General features: G+C 38.8%; 1 protein-coding gene across 11 annotated transcripts in view; it reads right to left on the reverse strand.

The window, feature by feature from the left end:
* The window catches only part of ncam1a (neural cell adhesion molecule 1a), a 274,017-nt gene extending 247,170 nt beyond the window's left edge, over positions 1 to 26,847 (reverse strand). For 3 of the 11 annotated variants that reach the window (XM_042431412.1, XM_042431411.1, XM_042431415.1), the window contains exon 1: positions 26,112 to 26,847. In XM_042431412.1, the coding sequence (XP_042287346.1) occupies positions 26,112 to 26,163 (52 nt within the window). In that variant the 5' untranslated portion in view covers positions 26,164 to 26,847. The remainder of the gene's footprint in view (positions 1 to 26,111) is intronic. The other 8 variants (XM_042431414.1, XM_042431416.1, XM_042431417.1 and 5 more) reach the window with 7 other exon arrangements.
* Between the last annotated feature and the right edge of the window lie 527 nt (positions 26,848 to 27,374).

Consider the following 27,374-nt stretch of genomic DNA (forward strand, 5'->3'; position numbering starts at 1 on the left):
CTGTAATATTATAAAAGTACTACAACATAAATGTTGTAAGTCAATACTTTCATACCCAAAAAAGCTAATATTTTACAGAATTTTGACAGAAGAAAGCATTGTGAAAGCTTAATTTTACAGGACAGGACATGACACGAGCACATTCATTGTTGGTTAGAGAGAGCAGACCAGGCCAGAGATACCCAACAAGGACAATCTTGAGTGTCTTGAGTGTCTTTTCCGATGCTGAAATCTCAAATATGGTTGAATTACAGTTTTATATCCATTCCTATAGGCTAAAATAGCAGTGACACTAATACATAAAAATATAGATTCTGTCTGATGGGTGTTTACATTGTGCAAAAGGTGGTTGTGGCACCATGGATGCAAAGAAGATAAAAACACAACACTGATTTTTAACTGTTTTTGTAAGTTTGAAAATGGCAGTATGCATTATATCCAGTCTCCTCCAACAGCCTTGGCTTACCCCAAAACAAACCTAGGAATGCCACTTTCATGGTAATTGGCTCAACCTGTCCAGACATAAAAGGTAAAACTCAGTTAACCTCTACATCCAACAAAACTGATGATTTGATTGAGGTGGATGCCACGTCATCCCAAAGGACACACATAACCGACCTCTGCGCTACCATTGACACCAGTACAGATGGAATTCTCACCCTCACATCAGCTGCAGTCCACAGTGTGAAGGTAAATTGTTGGGTTTTTTCCAAACTGTCTAGACTTTCAATCCTTGCAGGCCAGCATGGGATCCCTGATAGCGGAAATCTATTCTGCAAAATGCTTAGAACCTCTAATGAAGAAATGAAGCATGGAGGAACCATGACAGACCACAGCCAGAGGGAACCATACAGAGCGAGAGCCAGCTACTGAAAGAGAGAGATCTGGTCAGAGTGGAGGGGGTATGACAGGAAGGGAGGCAGGCAGAAATAAAGAATGAAAGTTCAAAGAAATAGGGAAAAGAAAAAAAGACAAGAAATTATTGACAGACAGAAATGGAAAATAAGAGAGAAAATGTCAGAGTTTAACCTTCATTAGATCCTTGTTGAACTGTCATGTCTGAAACTTTAGACAATGTACCTTAATTTACTACTCATGCTGATGCTACTTTTCATTTCAGTGGCAATGGAAAATTAATGTCTTTCATTTGACATATTTGTACAGTTTAAATAGGAAAATGTTAGCTAGTGGACCATTTCAAATTTCCCTGTTTGTTGTAAATGGACTTCCAACAAGAACTTCAGTCCTTTCAAACCTTTTGACAATGAATAAATGTTGATAATTTGGGTGAAAATTTAATTAGACCGGTAACATTTCAGCACAAACGTCCTGTAGTTTTAGTGTTTAATGACGTTTTTCTTTACAATTTATGCCATTGGAATAATATTCTGAGCTGCCATCGCCACTAGAGAAGCCTGTTCACTATAAACTGTTCTGAGCAGAGTCCCCTAGAAACCTTCTGATACCTTGAAACATTAAAAAACCTGTGTATACTTTGGTGAAACTTGGTATAAATGATGACACTTAAAGCTGCATTAATCATTATTCCTGACATAATTAAATCAAATGATTCTTAGGACATGAAAGCGCCATAGTGTCAAAATAACCACTCAACTCAGAAGCTCTATTGCGATTTTTAGCTTCCTTTAACTTATTGGTTTGATTTTACAGCACATTTATTTTATGGTTGATTCTTGACAGCTCTCTTGAGCCCCCCCCCCACAGACTAGTGGTCTTTCACTAGCTAGTGGAGGAAGATGAACATCTAGCAGCTCAAAAAAAGAGATTTTCTCTGTCGGAGTTTGACTTCAAATAAATGATAACGTTGTTCTGTCTCAGTTGGATGCATAGGAGGCAATCGTTTGCCATCAACAAGGTCTCTCAGCTTGTTTTGTTATTTTTCTGCTCCCTATTGACCAAACTAATGCAAGTATACAGAGTGTGTGGAAAATTTACATTGTGTGCGTTTGGGTGCGCCATCTTCATTTGCAGTGTTTTCAATCCTCTTGGCTCAGTATCACCTTTAGTCCCCTCTTTGGCACCAATCTGCCAGGCTGACTCATTGTCTCAGGTGAAGCCAAGCAGAAGACATGGGTGGACCTCAGAGCCTCCCCTCAGAGCCTCCCCCCCACACACACACACACACACACACACACACACAACCAACCCCCACTACACCACCCCTCCCTCCCCAGCTCTACTCTCGGGATTCCCGTTATTTCACCCTGTCTGCTGAGGGACTCCTGGGATCACATCGCATATCAGTCTGGCGCCTTGCCTCCTGCCACCATGAGCAGTCATGGGAAGGGGGGCACACCCTTGCTCAGCATGGTCCCACTTTCAGCACACACTAGTCATTGGTCCTCATTATTTATGACATTTTCCCCATGATTATTAATTCATCAGAATTATATTATATTCCAGACACAGTCCAGACACTGTCACATCTGTGGCGTCTCTGGAGCCCAGCAGGTCCTATAGGAGTGAGCACCGCCCACTCCATCAATCCCCCTGCCCCCACCCACCAATACTATTTTTCCACATAATTCTCTAATTGGGTTTTGTTTATGGGTTCTGTGATCACCGGCGACAGAATGATCGGTGCTCTTGCCTCCCAAAGTCTAATGGGGGGGAACTTGTCTATTTATCTGCTGCCTGCTTCACTTTCACTAATCACATTGTCATCTAGCAAACATTCAAGACGTGTGAGCATCTATTAATATTATAATAATGTCTGTATTATACTGATGAGATATCAAAGCCATTCCATCTCTTTCATTGTTCAAGATTATTAATCCCTGATACCAACATTAGAAATGCAAGCCTTAGTCAGTGCGCTGACTAATCAAGGGTTAGGGTTACAGTTCTTCACAGAGGCCCATTTTAAAGCTCCAATAATCAATACTTTTAATGGATCAACTTACTAAGGGCGTTGCTCATATCCAGAGAGAATTATCACCCAACTCTGCCATTCCCCTCACACCAAGAGAGTTGTATTTGTCTCTTTTAGCTCATTTTAACTCTGCTCATAAACCCCATTTTTTGCAGCGTCAGGTAGGTGTTTTCATCAAAAACTCACTGGCACACTACCCAGCACTACCCAGCAGCACCCAGCACCAAATGACACATAAAGTTAGAATCTAGCTGGTGAAAACAGTGGAGCATCTAGTGTCTAGTAAAGAGACTCTTTTTTTCCCGGAATTGGTGGAGAAAACAGAGCTAAAATATTGGACATACGTTCATCAAACAGCCACAAATCCACCTCCAAGCGAGCTGTAATCTGCACCCTATACAGTATTAATCCAGCAAAATCTGACAAACCTACATGTTATTATTTTAGCAATATCTCCTTTAACTTTCATACAGCTGTAGATATTCACGCTGGGACTTGCCTCCAGTAACCATAGTCTCCTACTGTTAACAGTGGTTGTAATGGAGGAAAGGATAGAGTAGTGCTTATTGACTTTACCTACCAAGAATTCTCCAACTGGTCGATGGACCCCAACCTCTAAGCAATCACTGTTTGACATCAAAAGGGATCACTTGGAAAAAAAAAATTGTGCCAAAGATAGTATAGGTGAAAGTGCTGGATCCTTTCTGGTAGTCAATCTAATGCTAAACCCTCTTGTCGAAACTGGCGACAAGCAGCACATGGCTTGACTCAAAAGTGAAATGAAACCCAACAGTGTCATATCCCCTGAGAGCAGTTAGCAACCTATAGTGCAGAAGAATCATGAGGACCTATGGTAATTTGCTCCCTTTGGTCAGTTTCACTCTTTAAGGTGTCATAGTTTTTTACTTTACTGCGTTTACTGACCCGTAGCACCAACTGTAAAATAGCAGGATAGGCTACTTTGTGCTACAGACACATTTCTGGTCTTACCGAAGAAGTTTTGAGGTTTGATATCCAGCCCTACACAATTGAGACATTGAGACTACATTTTGTTTGTACAGTCACTGCTGCTGAATTAGAAAACATTTGGTATTTAACATTTAAAAAACATTAGAATGTCCCTCAGTGCTATCATAATGCAGGCAATCATTCACTGGAAACATTTTTCTATAATAAGGAACAATAAACCCCATCATCTGAACTTGTAGCATATGAAAAATTTGCAGAGACTTAAACAAATGTGATCTGTCTAAGAAACAAGCAAATATTTTCAAGATAAAAACACAGAGGCACGTCATATCAAAACTACTTACAACCTCGTGTAGGTCAGACCCAAAGATGTACCAGTTTCATCACTGTGGAAGATCAGTTGCCTTCACAGTGGCCCTTCAGTCTTCATACTCATCATTACTCTTCCCACTCTGATAAACAGGTTAAACTGCCTACAAATCAGCAGTGACACTTGCCTGTTAAGACATTAAAACTGTGATACACAAAACACTGAATCATTCAGTCTTTTTTTTTGGACCATATCTCCAAACATCTTCTCTAGAATTTCAAAACAAGCATCATTTGGTAATAAAAATTATGTGTCTGCTACAGTTTCTGTATCTCTCATTAAATGAATCTCACTCAAAAAGACATTTTTCCCTCATAAAATGATAATGAATTTTTTTTTTTTTCAGTCTCTTTCATAATGAAAACCTCTGCTTGAGAAATGAATGGTTAAGGCACTTGTCAGCAGTGTGGATGAATAAGGCACAATAGAAAACAAATATCTTTACCCTGAACCATAAGCCTCTAAGCAGACAATGATGATGATAGCGAGACAACAGAATGTAGTATTCAGAAAGAAATCTATTAAAAAGATAAAACTCCTTCTGCAAACTCACAGCTGATGTGGCATAGCTTCCATGTAGGTTAATGAAGTCCTAATTTAGACTTTGATGAGAACTCATACCAACTTGTAGGGCCAAAAAAAAGAGCACAAATGTCATGTAGCACACTTTTTTTTTTTGTTCAACCATCTTTCCTGGACACCAACCGGGATGAAGGCTACAGCTTCTAAGCACTGCATCAAATCCAATACAGAATGCTCCAAACATAGACAAAGAACCCCCTCCACCCATGGCGAACGAGAGGACAGTGATTAATGAGGCCACACCAGTGGAGAGTGGCTCCGTTATACTCCACCTCCACTCTTGTCTCTGCTTCAGCAATGAGTGTGTCAACAAGTAACTAATGACTGCCAAGATGTCCTCTGCTATAAATTTCCTGAAAACATCACCGTCCTCATCACCTCTAATGCTGCATTCACGTTCACAGTAGGGGATCAGCATTAAAGTAAGTATGTAAGTAAGTAAGTAAACTTTATTTATAAAGCGCCTTTCAAAACCAGAGTTACAAGATGCTTTACAATGCAAATAAAACAGAATAAAAATAAAAATAAATAAAAAGTGTGGCGGTGGGGGCCACAACCGCGAAAGCACGGTCACCCTTGGTCTTAAACCTAGATTTCGGCACAGATCAGTAGACCTCAGTGATCTCACCGTGGTCAGGGGACACAGTAATTCAGCGATATAGAGTGGGGCCAGTCTGTGTAGTGCCTTATAGGTAATTAAAAGAATTGTAAAATCAATTTTAGCCAATGTAGGTTAGCCAACACTGGTGAGATGTGTGCCCTACGCTCCACCGGTGCTGCCATAAAGTGCAACTTGGTAAAATAGGTTGTTTCATTCACCACAGTTATGCAACACACTGGCTACACACTTTGTCCCTTTTCCCACAAGGTATTACAGATCTACTTACAAATATAATGACAAACAACCTGTCCTGTGCCTAAAGCTTTACACCACAAAACGGCCTGAACCCCAATCTGAAACCTAATATTTTGTTGAGAGTTTTCAATTCTGGGTCAAGTAGCAGACTATTATGTATGGATGATGATATATTTGAATGTATTTTCTGTCCTAATTGCAATATCTGACACTAAAAACAAGGGAGACTCTCCTACTGGACACATGTGTGGACTGGAGACTCGCACATTTATCATGGTGAAAACAAAGGCAGAAAAAGACGAAGAAATTCAACTTTAATTGGTATTCATTGGTGTTTTAAAAAAGACAAAATTTGCTATGATTAGTCAAAATTTCCCACAGAAATTAATAATGTACAGTGTACTTATCCATGTTTTAATACTGTTTGTTTGTCTGCTTTTCTTATCATTTCAGGAACTTCCTATTCTTAATTACTCATATTAAGGTAATTTGGGGTGAGATCGTTAAATTATTGGAGAATATGGTTTAAATCATCATGATATTATTGAGTATTAATGATATGGTAAATGTATGTAAAGCCACCTATGAAATAATCACAATGATGTTCAAAACACTGAACTCACATGAGACCAAACTCGACTCTGTGTGAAATAAAAACCTCACTAACTAATTTTGTTGGGTTGCAAACATCTTACTTTTAATTACTAGTTTATATGTATAACAGGAATTTGTGAAATAACAACATGATATTATCACATTAAGATTTCACATTTTAAATTCATAAAATGATAATACTAAATTCTCGCTCTGCCTTAATCTTGGATCATTAAGAAAACTGAATTAGCCACAAATGTGTTGCTAAATTTTTTTGTAAACAGAATTTTCTCCCTTTGTCATCACTCCATGTTAAAGTAAAAGATATCACACTATATTTAATTCAATTTCATGTTTTGATATTCATTTTTAATTAAACTTTTCAGTCAAACTACTCTTTTTATTGAATGAAGGCATGCTGAACGAGTAAACCTCTTATTTCTCAAAATCACCATGCCAACCACTGTGGTCCATCAGTGTGAACACAAAACAAAACTGTCATCCACTCAGACTCTCCGCTCTGCTCTAACAATATTTTAGACAGTTAAAAACTCTCTGCAGGAATCTTGTAATGTTCTTTCCCTCCACTCTGATGGTTGGAGAGTCCCTTGAGCCACTGATCGAACTGCAATCTCCCTGTTCAAACACAGCTGCATCAATGGGCTTTTATCACCCCTCACCACCACCACCACCACTACCACCACTACCACCCCGGATACAAAGATATGCACAGCTGCTGCTCTGTTGCCCAGAAACTGCATGTCATTTCAGGAATACCCCCCATTCCACAAACAGGATAGTGTTACAGGAAGAACTGCAAACAGCCCAAGCCTCCAAACTTGATTTTCCAATTTCGCTCTGAGCACTCTATACTGCTCCAATGCATCAATTTTCTGGGGCCTGCCACTCTAATGAGAGTTCAGATGTTTTTGAAATCATAATTGCACCTTTCCTAAAGGAAAACCTCACTGTTATTGAATTTTTGGTATCATTTTACCATGACTGGAGACTGACTCTGTTCAATCAATGTATACCGAGTTATGAGCTTGGTAATTTAAAATCACATTAGGAGCTCATTTAGTTCGACAGTCTTACCAAGAACCCTACTAACAACTAACAGAGCATTGTCAATCTGATGCCAAAAAAAAGCACTCCAGCAAATTCATCTGCAGGTTTGTTTAGCAAAATTGTTTTTTAGTTCCTTTCAAGCCTTCAATTTCAAAAAAAAAAATTGAATTCTTCTCGAAGTAGATGCCTGTTAACAACAGTTTTACATTTTTTTGAACTTTGGGATCATGAATAAATATTAACATTTTGATATTATGAAACAATTTAAGCATTATGTGATTTTGTTGTGGAAAAATCATTAAACTCATGCAATGGGAAATGGCTTTAGGAGCAATAAAAGTTCAGGTCTGTAACTTCATTGCTTTTATTAAGGCATGCATTCAACTTAACACCCTTTTCTACCTCGTGCACTAATCGTTCTCTCTGTATCTAATTTACCCTTGTTTTGAACAAAGCAAATAAAGACAGGAAGACAGCAGTGATAGAAAAAGATTGTACCATAGGGGGCATTTATGAATCTTCTGCCACCACAGTGCCATCTGAGTCCTTGAAAGAGGGTGCAAATGTTATAAAGAAATGCAGGAGGGTTCTCCCTTATTAAAATGACAGGTATTTTATATTCTACAGTTTGATGCTTTTCTGCAAGAGGGAACTGGCATTTAAGGCCCTCAAGAGGCATTAAAGCCACTGGGCTAGTAAGAAGAGCCATATCCGTGAATGAACTAATTAAGCTCCTCAATGTCCTCAGCAAAATGGTGCCCTGAGATTGTTTTCCACAGTAGCAGTAATGTGAAAGAGAGAGAGAGAAAAAGGTAAAAACCTGGAAGAAAAAATCAGGGAGATTGGGGAGCATGGCAGAGCTCATCCTCATATGTTCAAGGAGCGTGTACTGTTCAGAAAAAAAAAGATTAGTGGGGAGGCAGTGCAGGCAGGATTTGAAGCTCTTTCTCTTCCTGTCCTGGACGAGTGGACATGCTACATTTTTGAATGCAAGGTCCGTATTTTCTCGTCTTTGTTTTTCTACCCTTGGTCGCGGCAAGGCTCATTAAAGTCCACGAACAATGCGGCGAGATGTGCTCTCTAATGAGCAAATGCTTCTGTAAAAAGGGCTCTGTCCTTGGGAAGCTGGCCATGTCAGCTAACACTGTATCCAAACTCAGTCTCATGCATCTCAGGACTAACAACCAGGCCATTCTCACCAGAAAGAGTTGCCCTGGCTCGTTTGTTTCCTCAATCTCCTCATTTTCATTGTTCCCTCATTTTCTGTACTCTATTTCCCATGGAAATTATTGTTAGCTTTACCTCCTGACAGGGAGGGCAAAGTCATTTCAGTTATACTTTGAAACCATGAAAATTTGACAGAGTGATTAATGAAGATGTGAGACTTCCCTCTCGGCTCTGCTCCTTTAGTATTGAATCTGAGGAGGTGGGAGTCGACAAAGTCCCGAAAGGTTTCTATGGCACAGGGCGTCTAACTAAGTGATCTGCTTGGCTGGCTACAGAGCGTGGTGGAGCTGAATAAAACAACACAGTCAAAAACAACAGTGGGGCTTTCACTGTGTTAGCATGCCATAACAGAGTATGCTTTCTTTGAGATAAGAGAGAAAAAAAAAAAAACATTTCAGCGAAACAAACAATGGAAAATGGGAGTATGATTGGCATTTTGAGTTGCTCTTTCACACTGACGGCGGGTCAGACACTGATAAGTGATCTACCTATGGCTCACTAGACACAGTGACGCTGAATAATGATAGCAGCAACTGTTAGATAGATCACCATTATTCCAGATACAAAATAATACTGTAACACTTTCCACAAATGTGTGTGTGCAGATAAAATACTTACACAAAAATGTGGCTTCTTGAAATAAAAGTTGGATATTTCACGAATGAGTCCAATGAATTGAAACAAATGCAAAAGTTTGTCTGAAAACAGTTATCCACTGATTTAATAGAGGGTCAATATAAACTTAAACAAAAGGTATTCTTTGGACCTGCCCAGGCCAAGATTCATAAATTAGGTAGTATGGCTCATCAGAGACCAAAAAAGAACATCATCTTGCTTTCAAATAGGCACACAGAGATGAAGACTCTTGGGGTTTTATTAGTCTCTCTCTCTCTCTCTGAGCTAAGCTATTACATTGCTCAAAAAAGCAGTCAACCCTGATTGATGCCTACCAATATGGCCAAGTGACATGCACTCCAAACCCATTAGACTTCTAGCAAGGCAACATCTGGTCAGAGATCCCCTTTTTATCAGCATGTCAGAGAGAGGAAAAAAAATTATTTTTTTCAGTGGCAAGCATGTGCAATCTGAGTGTTACCAGTGAAAGAGTGAAGATATGGCTCCTCTTACAAATGCTGTGTATGTTATGCAACCACCTTGGTGAAAAATGGAGGGAAGGACGGGAAAGAAAATGATAGAAAAAGTTCTTATTTCTTTTCAAAGCAAGTTTAAAGAAAATCTGCCAATAGTAAGTGATCATCTCACCCATTCCTAATAGAATTCATCTTGTCTCAAGAATTTAAAAACCAAGTCTTTTTTCTGATAGAGTGTGCTCCCCAGAGTGCTTTTAATGATGACTGTTTTAAATGTTCTATAACACCTTTTACTATCTTTTTTAATTATCTATTCCTCCATTATCAGCACATGACTACTGTAGCACGGTTGTGCACGGTTGAGGTATGGTTAAGGATCATGAGACAGAGACCTGATTGGGTCTCCAGCATGTAAGTCACATCCTTGCCTTTACCTGCCTTTACCTAACTACATAACAGACACACTAGTTCTTGCATTAGCACTGATCTTTGGTATTTAACATATACTAATTCCTGGATATACTGGCCTGGGCACCTTCAGCATAATCTCTTCTATATTTGACAGTATTTTCTTACTTCTGCCATCCTTACTCAAGAAATTGTTAAGTATTAACATAGAAACAAAGTCTTTAATCACCCGAACATTTGCAAAAGTCTTTAACGTTGCGCATGACATAACAATAAAGTGCCAGTACTTGACAGCCAGTTATGCTCTGAGACTCTTTATTCTGTGAAGATGTCCTATTTGTGTCAAGAGACAACTGTCAAGAGTAGCACAAAAAGCACACAAAATGAAACCTTTATTCTTTCTTGCAGGATATTGACACTTATTCCTAGAAAACTCCTGAACAAGGTGAATTATCTCCCCCTCCCCCCCCGGTGGATTATTTGTTTGTTTGTTAGATATGAAACCAAATGGCTTGCTAAGATAGGTGCTTTTACTACATGTGAATCTAATTAACCTGTTATCCTGCTACTTAAGACTATATATTCAATACACACTGCTGTTGAACAGATTCAGTACAGTGTCATTGGGAGCACCACTGAAGCATGCCAAGCACATTACAAGTCTTTGAGCCGGAGCATTTGGGAAGCAGAGTCTCTCAGGCCTCTGTTGGCTCAAGTAGAAAGGCCGAGCCCTCGACCCCTCGTGCTGGATCGTCTGAGCCCAGCCCATCTGGCTGCCTGCACTGCAAGACAGTATCAATCATATGCAGCATGACAAACTCCCTTTGTTCCTGCAATGTAAACATATTTTATCCTGGTGTTCAGACTGAGCAGTGATCTTCATTTGACATTTACCTCCCAATCTGTCATGAAAGATCTATAGGATGGGAGGAAAATTAATAAAACAGCTGCATTAAAGTATGAATGTCTATGAAGGCATGAAACATCTGAGAGAAGATCTTGTAACTTAACATATAATTCGTCAGATTATTTTAACCTTCAAGCTGAAGGTATAAAAGAATAAGAACACCCTTTGAAACATTCCTTGGTCTGTCTTGTTCATTTGAACCATTAAGGGAAAGTGTCTATCCTCCAATCATGTTCCTTGGCAGGGAAGACGCTGCTGGCATTAAATTAAAAATGTAAAAGACTTGAGAGCTTAGCTGAGAGTTTATTGATAGGTTAAAGCTTTTCAAAAGAGTGCATTATTGGCCAACACACGTCACGCAAGCTTATCATTCAGGGCTGTTTGTCTTTATGACATCTGAGGTTTCAACCAACATGGGCAAATGCATTTAATTTAGAACAGTGAAGAAAAGATTTACGAAAAGAAAATTCTAAATGATGTCCTTGATCTCCAATGTGAAGAATGGCCATCAGTATAACATTCAAATTAAATCAAGGTATGAAGGTCTAAAAAACTATCCATGTCTAATATTATTACTGCTCTGAGAGAGCTTTATTACATGAAATGGAGCTCTAGTAATAAAATTGGAAACAATGAATCCAGAGGCTGAAGTGCCCTGCCCACCCAGTGGCTCCTCCTTGATGACACTCTCATCCTCCTCCACCCCTCCTCCTGCCTGCTGCCCTCCACCTTTGTTTTTCTTCCCCTTGCTCGCAGTGACTCACTCCTGGAGCTTTATCTTCAGGAGCGGCTCTTCAATAATGCTGTTAGCGTGAAAGCCTAATAGGACCTCTCCTGATCTTCTGACCGTAAACACATAATGGAAAAGACCCTCTTAGAGAGGTGTGTGTGTGTGTGTTGGGTCAAATCAGGGTGATTGTCCTTTAAAACCTTTAGAACAAAACTGGGCGTGCTGTCTTCATTGTTAAATCAAAATCAATGAGGCATTTAAGAGAAAGATGTCAAATCCTTTCTTATGTGTTGCATTTGTGTTTGTTTACAGCGGCAGTATTACAGAGCCCACTGGGGGTCACACTGTAGAGAAAAATAGTGTCATGGAAATCTCTGCACATGTATCATAGTATTCTATTTACACAATTTATTAATCTGTGCTTTTAATAGGTACAAATACCAAATGACATTACTTTAACACTATCTAACCCCCCTTGACTTTTACTCTGAAGGTGTTTTTTTTTAAGATTATTTATTTGTGCACATGTATTGCCATGGAGCGCACAACATAATAATCTGTGCACACAAGTAAATTAATAATTGATAACGTACATGGTGTAGTAATTCTTACATTTAGCTTATCAGTTCGTTCACACAGATTTCTACATCGATTTTTTTTTTCTACCACTTCACACCTGAGAGGCTCAGTACAATGCACTCAGCTATTAAGTAGCTTTTACTGCAATTATATTTTAATTTCAAAGTGTCTGCTAATGGAAATCTGATCTGAGCGATCTCATGCACAATAGGTCCTGATTTTCACACATTTTCACAAATGTTTCAACTTATACTTTCTAGTTTAGACAATACGTTTCAAACTTTTCTCCCCTAACAATACTCCAAACTACTAAATGCATAAATATTAAGAACTATAGAACATATTCAATTGTATTAATAAAGTTAGAGATCAGGAACTATCTGATTAAAGCATATGTAAGCCTAGCAAGACAATTTGCAAGACTTGATGTTACAGATACATTTCAGTTGGTGCTTAAAAAGTATTGAGATTTGATGCTCCGCCCTATTAGTGTTAAATGTATTCAAGCTCACTTTGTCTCTGTTATGGCAACAGCCACTCCCTCTCAGCACCTAGATGATGTTACCCTGCAACCACCTGCTACCAGCCCAACACAAAAACGCCATTTATTTTGATCAGTCTGACCTCATCTATGTTCACATATGATGTCCATATGTGCAGCAGCAGCAGGGCTCTGGTCATATCCAGCTCCCATATTAGATTGTGGGCAGGACTTAACCAGTTAATTAAATGATATTTGACACAGCAGTTTGATCAAAAAAAAAAAAAAAAAAAAATGTCCACAGAGTCTGGACTGCATCCGCTGTCAAATCAACAGCTCCTTTATCTGTCTCTGTGTTTCATCTTGTTTCCATAGCATTACCTCACAGTATATTTCACAGCAACATACACATAAGAGAAGCAAATGCAGTGCGTTTTTAAACAAGCACACACACACACACACACATACTTTTAACAGTTGACTGTGACAAGAAACCAGAGTGTGTCATCTCTGAAGTACTTTATCTGTTTTTCCATCTCAGAAATGAACATTCACCCATCAGAAGACATTACCTTGAAACACAAACCCAACACAAATGAAACATGTTTTATCTTTCCAGCTGAATTTAAGAGTTTTTTTTTCTCTTGAGCATGCTGTTTTTGCACACACAACCACTCAAATGCACAGCAAGACTACTTAAAAATAATAGGTAAGTAATACGTTTTGAATAAGAATAGTGAACTCAGCTTCCACCTTACTTATAAAGGCCATAATTCCATTAAGATTATTAAAAACCTACAGACAGTATATAAAATATCTCTCTCTAACAGTTTAGAAGAACAGTTTGTGCCACCTGAGATTGTAAGCAGTATGCAATGAAATAAGTCATTCTGGACTTTTTGCTGGTATGGTCTTAAAAAACACCAAGGAGCCCCAGACTGAGGATGCTCACCTCAAGAATGTGCTCACTGACAATTGTGCCAATTTAGAAAGTAAACAAGTCCAAGGAATACTGCACAAGCTGCACATCTCACCTTGTTCCTTTCTCCCAGAAGACGCACCTTTTTTTTTTTTTAATTTCTTCACACAAACGCTGAGGCAGCTTGGCACCTGAGGAAGCTAGCCAATAACAGCCAGAGTCCCTGGGATGACCTAACTGCCATTGCTAGGCATTACATCATGATGGTGAGTCACTCCCTGGGATTAAGAGACGGTAAAACACATGCCCAAATACATTACGGCCTTGCCTCTCCATGATAGCTCTGCCAAGAAGAGATGATATTGTAGGGGAACACAGGCAAGCTGGTCTATCTTTGTGCTTATAATATGCATCAAATACACACTATTCATCTCTGAGGCAAGAATAATCCTCAGGTTGGTCTCTGAGCTGCAGCACTTAAATCGTGTCAGACAGCTGTAGCTCAGGTAAACTACGTCAGTGCCAAGACATCCCAGCAAGGGATACTGAAAGGATGCTGAGTTTTTATGGTGGGATGCCAAATATACAGTATTTATGTGCTAACACAAAATACCCACACCACCAAAGCTTTATTATGAGTCACCAATATTTAAAATGCCTTTAAAGTGATTCAAATAAACAAATATCATATAATGGGTATATTTTTTGAGTGTAATGAATGAAATAAAATGCCAAATAAGACATTATGTTGTTTTTTCCTTTACTGATGGGTATCACTGGAACTTTGCAATACACACTGGCTGTGGTCCATTTGGTGGGGCCAATGTGTTAACATTATTCATAACGTAAAACACAGAAAAACCTATTTTAATAGCAAGAGCTAGACTCAGATATATTGGCCGATACCAACCTATCTGTGATATATTGGTATCACAAAATACATGCTGCAGTGCTACAGTTCTTGTTTAGGATAACATGTAAAAAGGTGAACAAGAAACTGGTTAATATCAGAGAGGGAAACAATATAAACAAGTTAAACTGCTGTCTGTTGCCTATCTTGTGCAACTATCCATTAGACCAAACTATAACATTTGTTGAAAACTTGAAGATGTTGACTGTTGGATTAGTTATGTGTCTACCATATCTGCTGTTTGCTATGCAGTTGGGCTCCATGTAGTATTTTGTTTTCTTGCTGCACATGCCGTCTATTCTGGTTGGTTTAACCAGAATGTGTTGCATGTGTGCTGAATTTAAATGGACTGGAAACCACGCCCATTTGGCATGAACGAGCACTATGTCTCTCAGGTTATGGAGCGCTGTAGCACCAAATAATGTAATGATTTCCTGTAAATGTAATAACGCCTGAAAACGTAATACAATTTGCACGTAACTTGATCGAAAATGTAATAAAATCCGATGATGTAGCCTAATAACTTGACCAACAATGTAATAAAATGTCCTGACTGATATTATAATAACATTTTCACCAATAATGTAATACCTGTCATGAGAGGGGTTTTTTTTAAAATTGATGATGTCATCATTTTAATAATAATGTAATAATGAAAAAAGTATGCTTTTCTTCTTCTCCTTCTTCAAGTTAAGTGCAAACCTTTCAGGAAATTTTTACATTATTGGATGCTAGAAGCACACTCTAATTGGACAATAGCTTCTCTTTATCCCACATCCATCTAATGCAAGCAAAATGAAAATAAAGGGATTAATGAGTGATTACCTCAGAAACTATTCAAAGGCCATGTTGGCTTTTCCGACAACACAGTGTGCCATAGAGAATTAGAAAGAAATCCTACCAATTTACACATTAAAGTTGGCATCAGAGCTGAAAAGCTCAGATAAGTCAAACACAAGTTTTTTTTTTGATAAAAGAGACATTGGAAAAGAATAACAATTAATTTGAAAACGTGGCTTTTTCATACAGTTTTTACATCCTTTATTTATGCCAGGCATGGCATATAATGTTATTTTCAGAATAAGTTGGGCTACTCAGAAATGCTATCAATTTTATGTCCACAGGTTTTCAACACATTAAAGAATATCTGTTACGAAAGTATAGAGGAGAGTGGCAGCATTTCAGGGATATAAGAATCCTATTGATAGGGCACTCTGAGCCTTACACAATGTCTACACTGACTACTTAGCGAAAGTAGTGCATTAGTAGAACAGCAGCAGCTTCAGCCCTCCATCAGTGTCTTCACATGATAAATTCGGGCACAGTATTGAGTGTAGGTCACTTGCATTTTTCAGTACTCAACACACAATTATGTCGTGTTATTATGTGAAATGGAAGAAAATAGGCTTTAGGGATAAAAATATGCTTCTGGTTGAGGTAATACATTGAAAAACAGATCAGTATTGTTTTTTACCATTTTATAGATCAAACAACTAATCCATTAAATGAGAAAATAATCAACAGATTAATTGATAATGAAAATACTCATTAGTTGCAGCCCTATTTTCTATCATGCTTTGGATGATGTAAACAGGAAGTATAATGTTGCCATGGATACCAGTAGAGCTGACTGAAAGCCATTTTAGTTAGATATAGAGGACCGTAGAGATTTAAGATTATATCCCAGTTTTGACAGAGGCAGTATATTTGCTTTTCTGGTTACATTTTCATTTGTGAGAGGAAATTTAAAAGACTGAGACAAAGCTTGGATTTTTATTACTTGCTACACACCAAGGCAGAGGAGACAAGTTTGTGTAAGCAGAGACCTTTAGTGCCTGTGGCCCCACCCAAGTAAATAATCACCAGCTGCCTTTGCTAAATATATACTTTTATTTGAATCATTTGTCACTATAGAGGAAGCTATTATGTTTTGTGCAAGCTGCAGTACAAACTGAAAACTCCATGTTAATATGGCAATTAAAGCACTTTCTCTGGGAAAAAAAAAAAAAGCAGTGAAGATAATGGCATTACGGACCAGATCCTGGTGAAAAATAGTAAAGAGTATCAAGCAAAAATAGAGACGATCAGTGAGAAAAGAAAACATTTCAAAAACTGAGACACAATCACAATGCATTGTATGAAAAAACATCACCTAACACATCTTAAATGAACAACAATTGCCCCTGTAGACACCAGGTGTACAAGGAAATGAGCTGCCATTCCAGGTGGTTTGAAAAGCAGGATTTCAGAGCAGGAAATCCTTACTGACTTGAAGACAAACACAGCAGGAGTGATCAGCTAGGCTGCTAAAATCCTGGAACAATCTGCCTTAGGCTGCCTTACACTTTCACTTCAATCACTTCAATTTGTCCCTAAACTGTAGCACTGGTGAAGTAGCTAACAAGACTGGGTCAAAACCTAGTATATGGCTGGACAGACCGTGTATGGTCGATATGCAAAATAGCCAATTTGTTACAAGGGTAGTCAGTTGTAGTGTCTATAGTGTGAATTCCTAGATATTAAATGCAAATCAGCAATTTTCTGTGGTGGTCCCAGTAATATTTGTGTGTAGTTGTGTATAAGTGAAGTAGCATATGTTTAATCAAAAAAAAAAAAACAATACTTTCCACTCATATCTTGGGATGTTTGATTGGAAAGAGAACTTATTTCAATTTTATTAATAATTATTCTAAATATATGTTAATCCCCCCGTTCTTTCATCTGTTTCTATCTACAGATGTCTGTGAACGTATGGTCCCATCCATATGTTTACGTATGATTAGCATGCTAGGCTAACAGTCCGTCAGCTATGTGACTTTATATCAGCACCGTGACTTCTTTCAGAGCACACAAACACCGTAAACACACCTGTCACCAGCCCAGCACGGTGCTGTAAAACCAGAGACACTGTAGCTACACCTTATTTTCATATAGTCTATAGGCTACACACAGCACAGCACCCATGCTAATTAGCTGCTAGCTGCCATGCAGGCTGGTAAAACAGATCCGTCGCATCTCTTTGTTTCTGCGGACTGGTGCTCTAGTCAGTATCGGAGCCTCCGTGTGAGACGCTTCAGTTAGTAAATGTGTGTTTTTAAAATTTATTTCGGGACTGCGACTACTTCTGTATCTTTTGCCAGACAGCAGCAGGGTGAACAGGCTGTGGCTAGGATGGGTATTGTCTTTTAGCATCCTTTGCACACTGTGCAGGCACCTCACCTCACCAGTATCACTGATGCTATAGATGGGTACCGATGATGTTTTGGGTGGTTTTAATCACCCGCTACAGAGCCTTCCTGTCTTGGGCTGTGCACATCTCATGCCAATTTGTGATGTTTCCACTCAGGTGCCCTTTCATCAGGTGTTACAATGTGTGTAATACACAGCTGATATGTGTTGCTGATTTAGCTTTCCAGGACATAATGCCAGCAGCAGGCCACCAGTAAGTGTATACTTCATCAGCTTAAAAAACCTATCAGTGACACAATATTGCTATCTTTTCTCATTACTTAAAAGCTGATTTGAACAATGGGACAATCAAGCAAAACCTCCTACTCTCTGCTGTGACTCGTGAAAGAAGGCCAGTAGTCCATCATTAAGCATACAAATGACTGCATATAGTATGAACCCTGATAAAGGTCATTGCAACTAAAGCAGGGTTTTTTTATATTAAAGTGCTGTCTATATAACTATATCTAATTTTTAAATGGATTTTGTGTGTGCGGTTGAAACAGGTTCAGTAAAGGAATTTAAAAAACATCACTTTTTACAACTGAGTGTGATCACATGAAAACTCAGAAGTGTCTTTGACTTTCACAGACAGAAATACCATCTGTTCACCAGTGCCAGTCCTAGGGGAGGTAAGTTAGAATAGTGGCAGACTATAAATAACACTGGGCCCCATGCTGACAATAAAGAAAACTGGAACATTGATATAAGCAGTATCTATTCCAAATAAAATCGGTGCTTGTAGTTTTCCAGGCAGGTCAAGGAGGACAGGGGCATCATGCTGGGATTCTAGTATTGTAGTCCACCGTCATCTTAGGCACCCTAACAAGACTTGGCAGCCTCACTTCAATAGAGCTCAAAAAGAATAAAATTGCAGGGAGCTGCACAGATCATCAGTGCTGACGCAGAAAACCAGGTGACCTTAGGATAAAGGACTCTGCTGAAGATGCCGAGTGTCACAGAAAGCAAGCGTCCATTCACCATCACCTTCCACATTCTCCATGAGAAGCGTGGCTATTAGGGCCTTAAGGCACCAGCAGCTTCTAAGACTGTTTTGAAACAGAACCACTCCCAGAGATGTTTTACCTTGCTGGATGTGATCTTAGGGCACCTTTGCATCAACCACATTTTATCTGAATCTATTAGAGGCTGATACCAGTTCACCCTGCTGAGATGCCTAAGTCTTCTTTGAAGATAACTGCAGAATTATTTGGTACAAGAGCCAATGCAAGTCAACCAGAGTATGCGAGCAGAACAAAGGGTCTGAGACATGTTTTCAGTAAATTTGGTCTATATTAGGGATGCACGATATTATCGGCACGTCATCGGTATCGGCTGATATAAGCTCTAAAATGAAACGAACATGAAATGAACAATTTCTGCCAATTATGAGAGGCCAATAAGACGCCTGTCTGTCTTAATCCTGTCTGTCTAATAAACTCAAAGTGAACTCTACTGCTTGGCAGGTTCATTAAAGTTTTAATGCTGAGCTCCTGAACTCCAGTCTTCCTAAGTTCTTCCTTCATATATTGTCTTTCTTGATCATACTTAGTACAGTCTATGATTGCATGTATAATAGTCTCCTCAGCCAGCTGGAAAAAAATATTTGCATATATCGGTATCGGCATCGGCAATTGCCCACAGTGAGTTGGAAATATCGACATATCGGATATCGGCAAAAAATCCGATATCGTGCATCCCTAGTCTACATATTTTGTAAAGTTGAACAGAGAGACCAGCAGGGAATGTAACGACCTAACCTCATTTACGAAGACTGAATACTGAAGTCATATTTGTTTCAATGACGACAGGTTACCAAAACTCTGTCCAAAAATGTGACTTTCTCTGGTTTTCATATAATTTGGCCAAATTTTTAAAAATGCCATAAAATCAAGTTAAATTTAGACTGAATGATTCATCATTATAACCATAACAAAAGCGTGCATTAAAAGAGTGCATTTTCAAACCTTGAAAGCTGTGATTCTAATGTTGTTTCAGGATGTGAAAGTTTGGGCCAACTTTCTGTTGATCACATATTTTTAAAAGACAGAGCAGACTGGGTGCTTTTCTTATTTAATATAACTGACAGAGTCTTTCAGTCTTTATAAATTATAGCTTAATGCATTTCATTATTTATATTAAAAAAAAAAGTGACCTCATTCAGGTTCATTAGCAGCTAGCTCCAATACCCCCAATACAGACCTGAATCGTTAATTATCATGCAACATGTAACACAACACAACATGTGCACTGGGGAGGCAAGTTATTGTATGTAAATTCACACTTGAAAATGATACAGTTTTCTGCCTTACTTTGTCTTTAATATTCAAGGAACACAACAAGCATAATGGAAAGGATCAAATAATGTGAAGGTTAATTAATTGTGCAGCTAGGTACACACTGTACACTGTTTTAAGTTTTGTAAAGTTATGCTATGCTGATAACAGAAAAAAAAATTCAGTGGTTGGGGGGGTTATTCTGTAGAATAAAGAATAAACCCATCTCTTTTTTTCAGTCTTCCTTTTTTTCCCCACATTCAATTCTCTATAGGACGCCCTCAGCGCTCACACAATGCAAATCACTCACGGTCTCTATTCATGCGCTGATTAATATGCAAAGACAGCCCATCCTCATCTAACAGTCAGCAGCAGAAGAAATGCAACAGCTAGCCATCATTTTTAACTTATCTGTTTGGAACTATCTGCACTTTTACATTCTGTATGAAGCAGCACTGGTAGATGACATGAATTTATGGATAATGTATCAGAATCCACTGCCTTACAGCTGTCTCAGTGAAAAATGTCCCATCATCATTCATTATTTTTTTGAGCGTTACATGATGTTTTATCATCCACAGAGCTGCAAAAAGCCGTTTGACATTATAAATAGTCTATAATTATTACTTTTTTTTAGGGGGGGGGGGGGGTAATTTAGGTATAACTTGTAGGTACAAAAAAATATAAAGAAAAAAAAAATTTGGGGGATAATAATGAATAACATGTTGGGGGTGTGGTACCAAATCTTTTGAAAATAACGATAGTACAGCATATTTTATCAGGTTATTTCTTATTTCTTTTAGTGATTTTAATTTTCATAAATTCAACTTTACTTGTTTGTTTGTTTCTTTATTTGTATCAAATCTGGTTTAGGGCCCCAAACGGGCTTAGGCCGGCCCCTGTCCTAGCTTTGACATTGATAACTGTATTTTTAAAAAAGGATCTTGTGCAATCACTTGTTGTTTAATTCATTCCATCAACCTTCTTCATTTTAGTTTCCATTCACTTTACTTCCTCGCATAGAGAGAGAAATAACAGCGATATGTATGACTTTTAAGTTTTAAGAAATTGTAAAATATTCACAGTTTTAAACAATATACAAGTATTCACAAAAATGAAAAGTAATCAAAAGCATATGGAAAAAGTGATGCACAGTAAAATGAATGAGGCTTATGTAAACTCCAGCAGCAGCATAGAACTCACATCTGGCAAATCAACTAAATGTGCAATTATAACTAGGCCTAAATGAGAAGTCATTTTCTGATGCTGTCTTCTGCTTTTAGAAACACTGTACAATAGCAGTAGTATGCTGTACATGCCTGAATATGAGCTGAAACCAAAGGGGCCATAGTTATAATCTGAGCAGCTGTACTGATGAGGATTTGATCAACATAAACTGTGATAAATAAGTGTGTGTGTGTGTGTGCGTGTGTGTGTACTGTACATGTCTGTACAGTACATGAGTGCAGCATGGATATTGTTGCAACTACTGAGCAAAGTTCTGAGGATCCACAATCTAGTTTTATTCAGAGAGCAGGCTAAAAACGCCTTATAATTTTCCCTTGTTTGGCAGCTTTTTCCAGTTCCCCTAAGTCAAAAATAGCCAGTATTATTTTCATAGTGGCTTTGAACTCACCACAGCAGTTAAAGTCCCATATGTTAGCCATTTAGGAATTGTGTATTTTCTCTCCCTAAAAAATGTTAAGTTAAGCCGGGCTCAGAAGTTTTAAAATCCTAACCAATTTTGAAATCGGGTTGCATCACGCACATCAGGAGAAACTTCACAGATGTCCTTCTCTCTAATCTCAAACATAATGAAGATAATGGTGCATCACACACTACTACAGGATATTATTTAGATTATCATGCCAGAGGGAGCAATGCACCACCTCACATGATCTCACGTGATCTCATGGGGAGGCAGATGTAAACAAAATGCTTTGTAGGAAGGAAAAAAAATAACAAAAGCAGAGGTTGTGGAGACGCAGAAGCAGGGGATTGTCTGTTCTCAAGTGACAACTGGAGGTGAGATTTCAACTGTCAGATTTAATAACTGTCAAAAGAAGCATACTACCTCATGTTAGCCTCAAGGGATAGAACATTTACCGTTGCTTGGCAACATCATCAGCTCTCTTTCATTGTTTTGGTCCCACTCGGAAAGTAGTGATGTAATCCTCCAGATTTTAACTCCTAAATATCAAATGTTTGAAATCATCAATGCGGCCCCGATGAGTCTACGAGCAGTTCTGGAGGTTAAAAACTGGACCTGTAAACCCGACACATTACCAGCTAATCTGGACCGAACATCAGTACCGATTGAGATCCCAGACCAGATTTCTCCTCTGATTGTCAGTATGGGTGAATCAGGGATAAATCAACCCAAAACTCCCGTAGTATGAGCCCGGCTTTAAACTTTGTCCTCTTTTTGAGTTTTGCTCTTTGCTTGATGCATAAAAACATTGTTTTAGATCTCGTAGATCATTAAATGAACATCACAGCGTTTGCATTCGCAGTGGTCATCCCTTATCTCAAAGTTAAAAGCACATCTACTCTGTCCTTGAACTGACTCTCTTAAGTTTCATACAACTGTATAAATGCAGCGGCAGGTGCAGAGCAGTAACTTCAGTCACAAAACAGAACTTGAAAAATGCCAGGGCTTTGTTGTTTCCGGTACCAATGAAATGAAGAAATATGATTGAAGAGGTCCAGTTTGAGTAATAGATATACGAGTTGGAAGAACGGATCTGACACCAAAACACTGCACAGTTGTTTTTAATACTATGAGAAAGGATTTTACAACTCTATAAAGTTATCACAATCACAATAATTTATCCTCCATTTCAACAATCGTGAGTGAAATTACCTCGTTCCTCTACAAAGTAATCAGGTTAGGTTACATATATTCGATAATCCAACACAATGACGTTGCATTTCAGTGCAGCAAAGCCAGGTTTTCCTGAACTTCCCTGCGTTTTTTTTTTTTTTTCTTTTTGGGACAAGACTCATTCAAGAGGCATTAGTTGGTATGACTCAGCTGGCAGCACAGAACATGACACAGGAAAAAAGTTTGATCAGCCTCTCAATGCCACATCAACAGCACATCAATAACTCCCAATAACCAAATATCTAAAATCATAAGATCAAAAATCACATTTAAGAATTAAAACTCCTGAAGTAGCTCTTCTGTGCAAACCTTAAACTGATAACGTTTACAAGCAGTAAATCTGAGTTAGATTTTCATTCCTGAAAAGGTGAAAGTGCATGAAAAGATGCGACAAATACTTCTGTTGCTCTGATTAGCCTCCATCAGGATGTAGTAGATCACACCAATAACTCAAAACTGATACAGACCAGACTCAATCCATCTGGCTGCAGACAGACTAAGTCAAGAAAAGTGCCTGTGTCCAATTCTAAAATCATATTCTATTCAACCCAGCCATTTATTCAATCATTTCTTGGAAAGTAGTGTGGCTTCCCATCCTATGTTTGTTGCTAGCCTCAAAATTTAATTATCACTGAACTGGAACAAGAACTGGAAATCAATAAACGTAATTAAATTGCTGAGCCTTCAAAGTGTGTGATACTGTCATTACCCTTTTAATATTCCCTGGGCCTATCAAATAATGTGATCAATTTCTTTGAATTTCTTCCCCTACTGAATCGTGAATCATAAAGAAAGAAATCAACACATCCTTAGGGGTTCTTGGTATCACACCACTCTCTACACCGCTAACAGTGACAGGTGGACTCAGTGTTTGACAAGAAATAATTTGAAAAATACCTAGAAAATAATACATGAAGCTAAAAAAAGCCCTTCTTTTCATTAAAGTGCATAATGTCAAGCCATAGATGTGGAAGAAGACACACATTATACCCACACAACCCACAGATCCTGGCTGATATAAATTTTAGCTTATCTTAGATATATTCAATAGTTTGCCCACCAGAGGCATTAACAGGTTTATTTTTACACAGTAAAATGTCAAGCTCAGAACGTATCATGGTCACAGTCCTTAATAACAAAAATCTATGGTTTCCTTAGTAAAAATGTCAAATTCAGTATGTTTTAATATTATATGTATATAAATGGGGTTTTTTTGTTTGTTTGTTTTTTTTGTTGTTGTTGTTGTTGAATAATGAATACGAGCTAATATAATGATTAGCTTATCAGATTTTTTGGAAATTCAAATATTGATATCAGTATCTGCTTCAAAATCCAGTATGGGACAGTATAGTGAAGCTTTTAGTTAAACAACAATGCAGGACAGCGATATCATTAGCTGAATTAAACCTAAATAGAAGGGGATGAAAATGTTTCATGCCTTCAGTTTGTTGTTAAACTGAAGGCAATAATAGACCTACAGTATACTATAACTGTGTGACAGGTTTAAGTGTTGATGTGCATGCACAACATGTGTGGCATTGACCTCAATCACTGTAAGAGACTAACCTTAGCCTTTAACTAGACCTTTAGAATACAGAGAAAGATTGGTGAATTGAAAACCTGTGGTTAGAATAACCATCCTTGTATATTGTAATTGAGATAATGTCTAATAAATTACATTATTGTTCAACTAGCTATTCTTCACCTCTCCAAGGACCCCTGGGGGTCCTCAAACTCCACTTGTAGCACTGCAGTTGCAGTCTATTCAAAGAGGGGGCAGATGCAGGGAGGGAAGGAGGATGTGGGAGGCGGGAGAGGTGGGGGGGGGGGGGGGGGTTGAGGGTGGGGGGTGGGGGAATGGGTCCCCTCCCGCCCTAGCCTATATAACCGTGGGAGCACTGGGATTGGATCCTATTGTATACATAGAATGTCTATTCAGTCGTCTTCAATGGGTGACGACCTTCCTCCCAACCAACCAAATTTAAAACTACGATCAAATCAGTCCGGGCCCCTGTATCAACATCATTTTGCGCCTAAAAAACGCACCGCGCTACTAAGTTGAGAACTGTAGTGTCCTCTTTGGCAAGACAGAAAAAGAATACAAACAGGGTTTCTTCCACACAAAGACGGTAGGTTAACAAAGGCTGTTAACCTTCTGTATATAATCTGACTGATGTTAAATTCTAAAATCCTACATTGACACATCCGCGCAGAATACTGTTTGCTTGCCAAATCCGACGATGGCCAGAGTCGGGATGGTGGACGCATCTAATCCATCCAACGAGGAGTTTAAGCACATGCTGCTGGAAACCAAAATCCGAAATTTATCTTGATAAAAAATGCCCTTAAACCTGTTTTTGTGAACTGAAAACAAAACGTCCCCGTGAAGAGCGACCGACGCTCCGGACACTCCATCCTCGGTGCGTCACGGTTGACCCAGCAGAAGTGAGAGCCGAAGAGGACTTTTGGATAACATCATATGCCGTTTACTTTGGGTTATTTGCTATTTCATACTAAAATTGTGACATAGTAGCAGCCACAGAGAGTATAAGTAACAGGGGACCACAAAAACGTCCCTCTACATCACCGGTCCGAACCTCCGCCAGCATCCATCTAACCTTTACCCACGCACATGAACTCACAAGCTTAATTCACATAAAAACGCAGCACGTGTGGGTAATTTTCATCAAAATAACACAAAATATGCCTTAACTCTGGGAGGACTGGGTGAGCCGACCGGACCTGAGATGGCATACTCATCCGTAGTGCGCGGAGATATTCAAAAATGCACCGAGGCGAGCAGCTCCTGTGTGAAAGTACAGGAATAGATACCCCCGAAAATGAATAAAACGCGTTCCGATTCATATATTTCACGCTTTCTCTGGCTCAGTGTGTAGGTAATACTCTCACTTCTTATAGAAACTTTTTTTTTGTATAATCGTGGTGAATTTCGCAGAGCACCAGCTCTAAAGCCACTGTCCGGAGTCAGTGACAAGGATGCCGCCAGTGGGACCAGAGGATGCTGCTCCAAAACCAACACAGCTCGGCCTGCATATTAACATGTTTTTGCTAAAGCCACAGCATTGCGATGACTCTTTTTCTTCACCTAATATTAATAATAAATAACTCAGCTTCTTACCTGCACAGCCAAAGAACAGCAATCCCCAGATGAGGTCCCTTATATGAACCATTGTAATGTGTCACAGATATTCTCCTTGAAGAGCAGACGCACTTAAAACAAGCGAGGTGTCTCTGAGGGGGGGCGAAAAACAGATATCAGCCTTTTCCAGGGACAACAACTGCTACCGGACGGATTTTTGGTCCTTGTCGCTACCCGTGTTCGCTGCACAATGAGTGACAAGCAGCAGCCGTAGCACACTCTCTCTCTCTCTCACACACACACACATACACATACACATACACACACGCACTCAGTAGATATACCAACACGAATTACTCCGCCCGGTAGGCTGTACCCGCACACACACACACACACACACTCAAACGCACAGCACAGACACACACACAGAGGGGGCGGGCTGAGGTGAATGCAGTAACAAAGTAGTGCGCGGAGCTGCTAGTGTAGACAGCAGATGGTCACCGGGGGCTCTAATTCGGATTATGGAGCTTACAAACGAGCTCGCTGTGTGTTTGGAAACACATAAAGAACAACTGAGACACGTATTCTAAACTGAGGACTAATTAACAGTGTGATTCAGATTTTTTTTTTCCAATTGTAATGCAATTACTTAAAGCTGGAGTGCGGGACTTTTGTCCCCCCCCTCTGGCAGTGAGAGTGATTACAAAAACATAGTCAACACGTGCTTACGTCATAGGCTACTGTAAAATGGTGGATAAATTGTTTTGAGTGTCACACAAAAATGACTTGTTTCACTATCAGAATTTGATCCATTCTGTCCAATAACATCTGGAAAGTCTAGAAGAGCCGCATGATAAAATTATTTTTTATCACCATTCAAGTTAGCAGAGGGCTAACCGGAGGTTAGCTGGCTCGGCCGCAGAACTCTCTTCAAACAGCCAGAGCCCTACATGAGATTTAAATACTCTGTATACTGTGAAATACAGAGAAAGTTGTCTGGCGGTGACAGGCTTAAGCAGCATTGTGTGAACTCGTTTGGCAAGGGCTTGAATGTAACAGACGTAAATTTATATGTAAAAGTTGTGTACCACAGGTTTAAATAATAAACTTCAATATGGTATTTTTATTCCTGAAGGATATTATCATTTCTTTTTTCTAAACTTTTTGTAATTTACTGTGTTGTACTGTATTTTACTTATTATTTTACTTTGTTTTATTTAATTTATGTAAAATATAAATCAATAAATGTGTATTAATTTAATAGATATTTGATTTTTGTTATTATTCATAACATGAGGTCCA

This window comes from Thunnus maccoyii, chromosome 13 (assembly GCF_910596095.1).
Source record: "Thunnus maccoyii chromosome 13, fThuMac1.1, whole genome shotgun sequence".
Lineage (NCBI taxonomy): Eukaryota > Metazoa > Chordata > Actinopteri > Scombriformes > Scombridae > Thunnus > Thunnus maccoyii.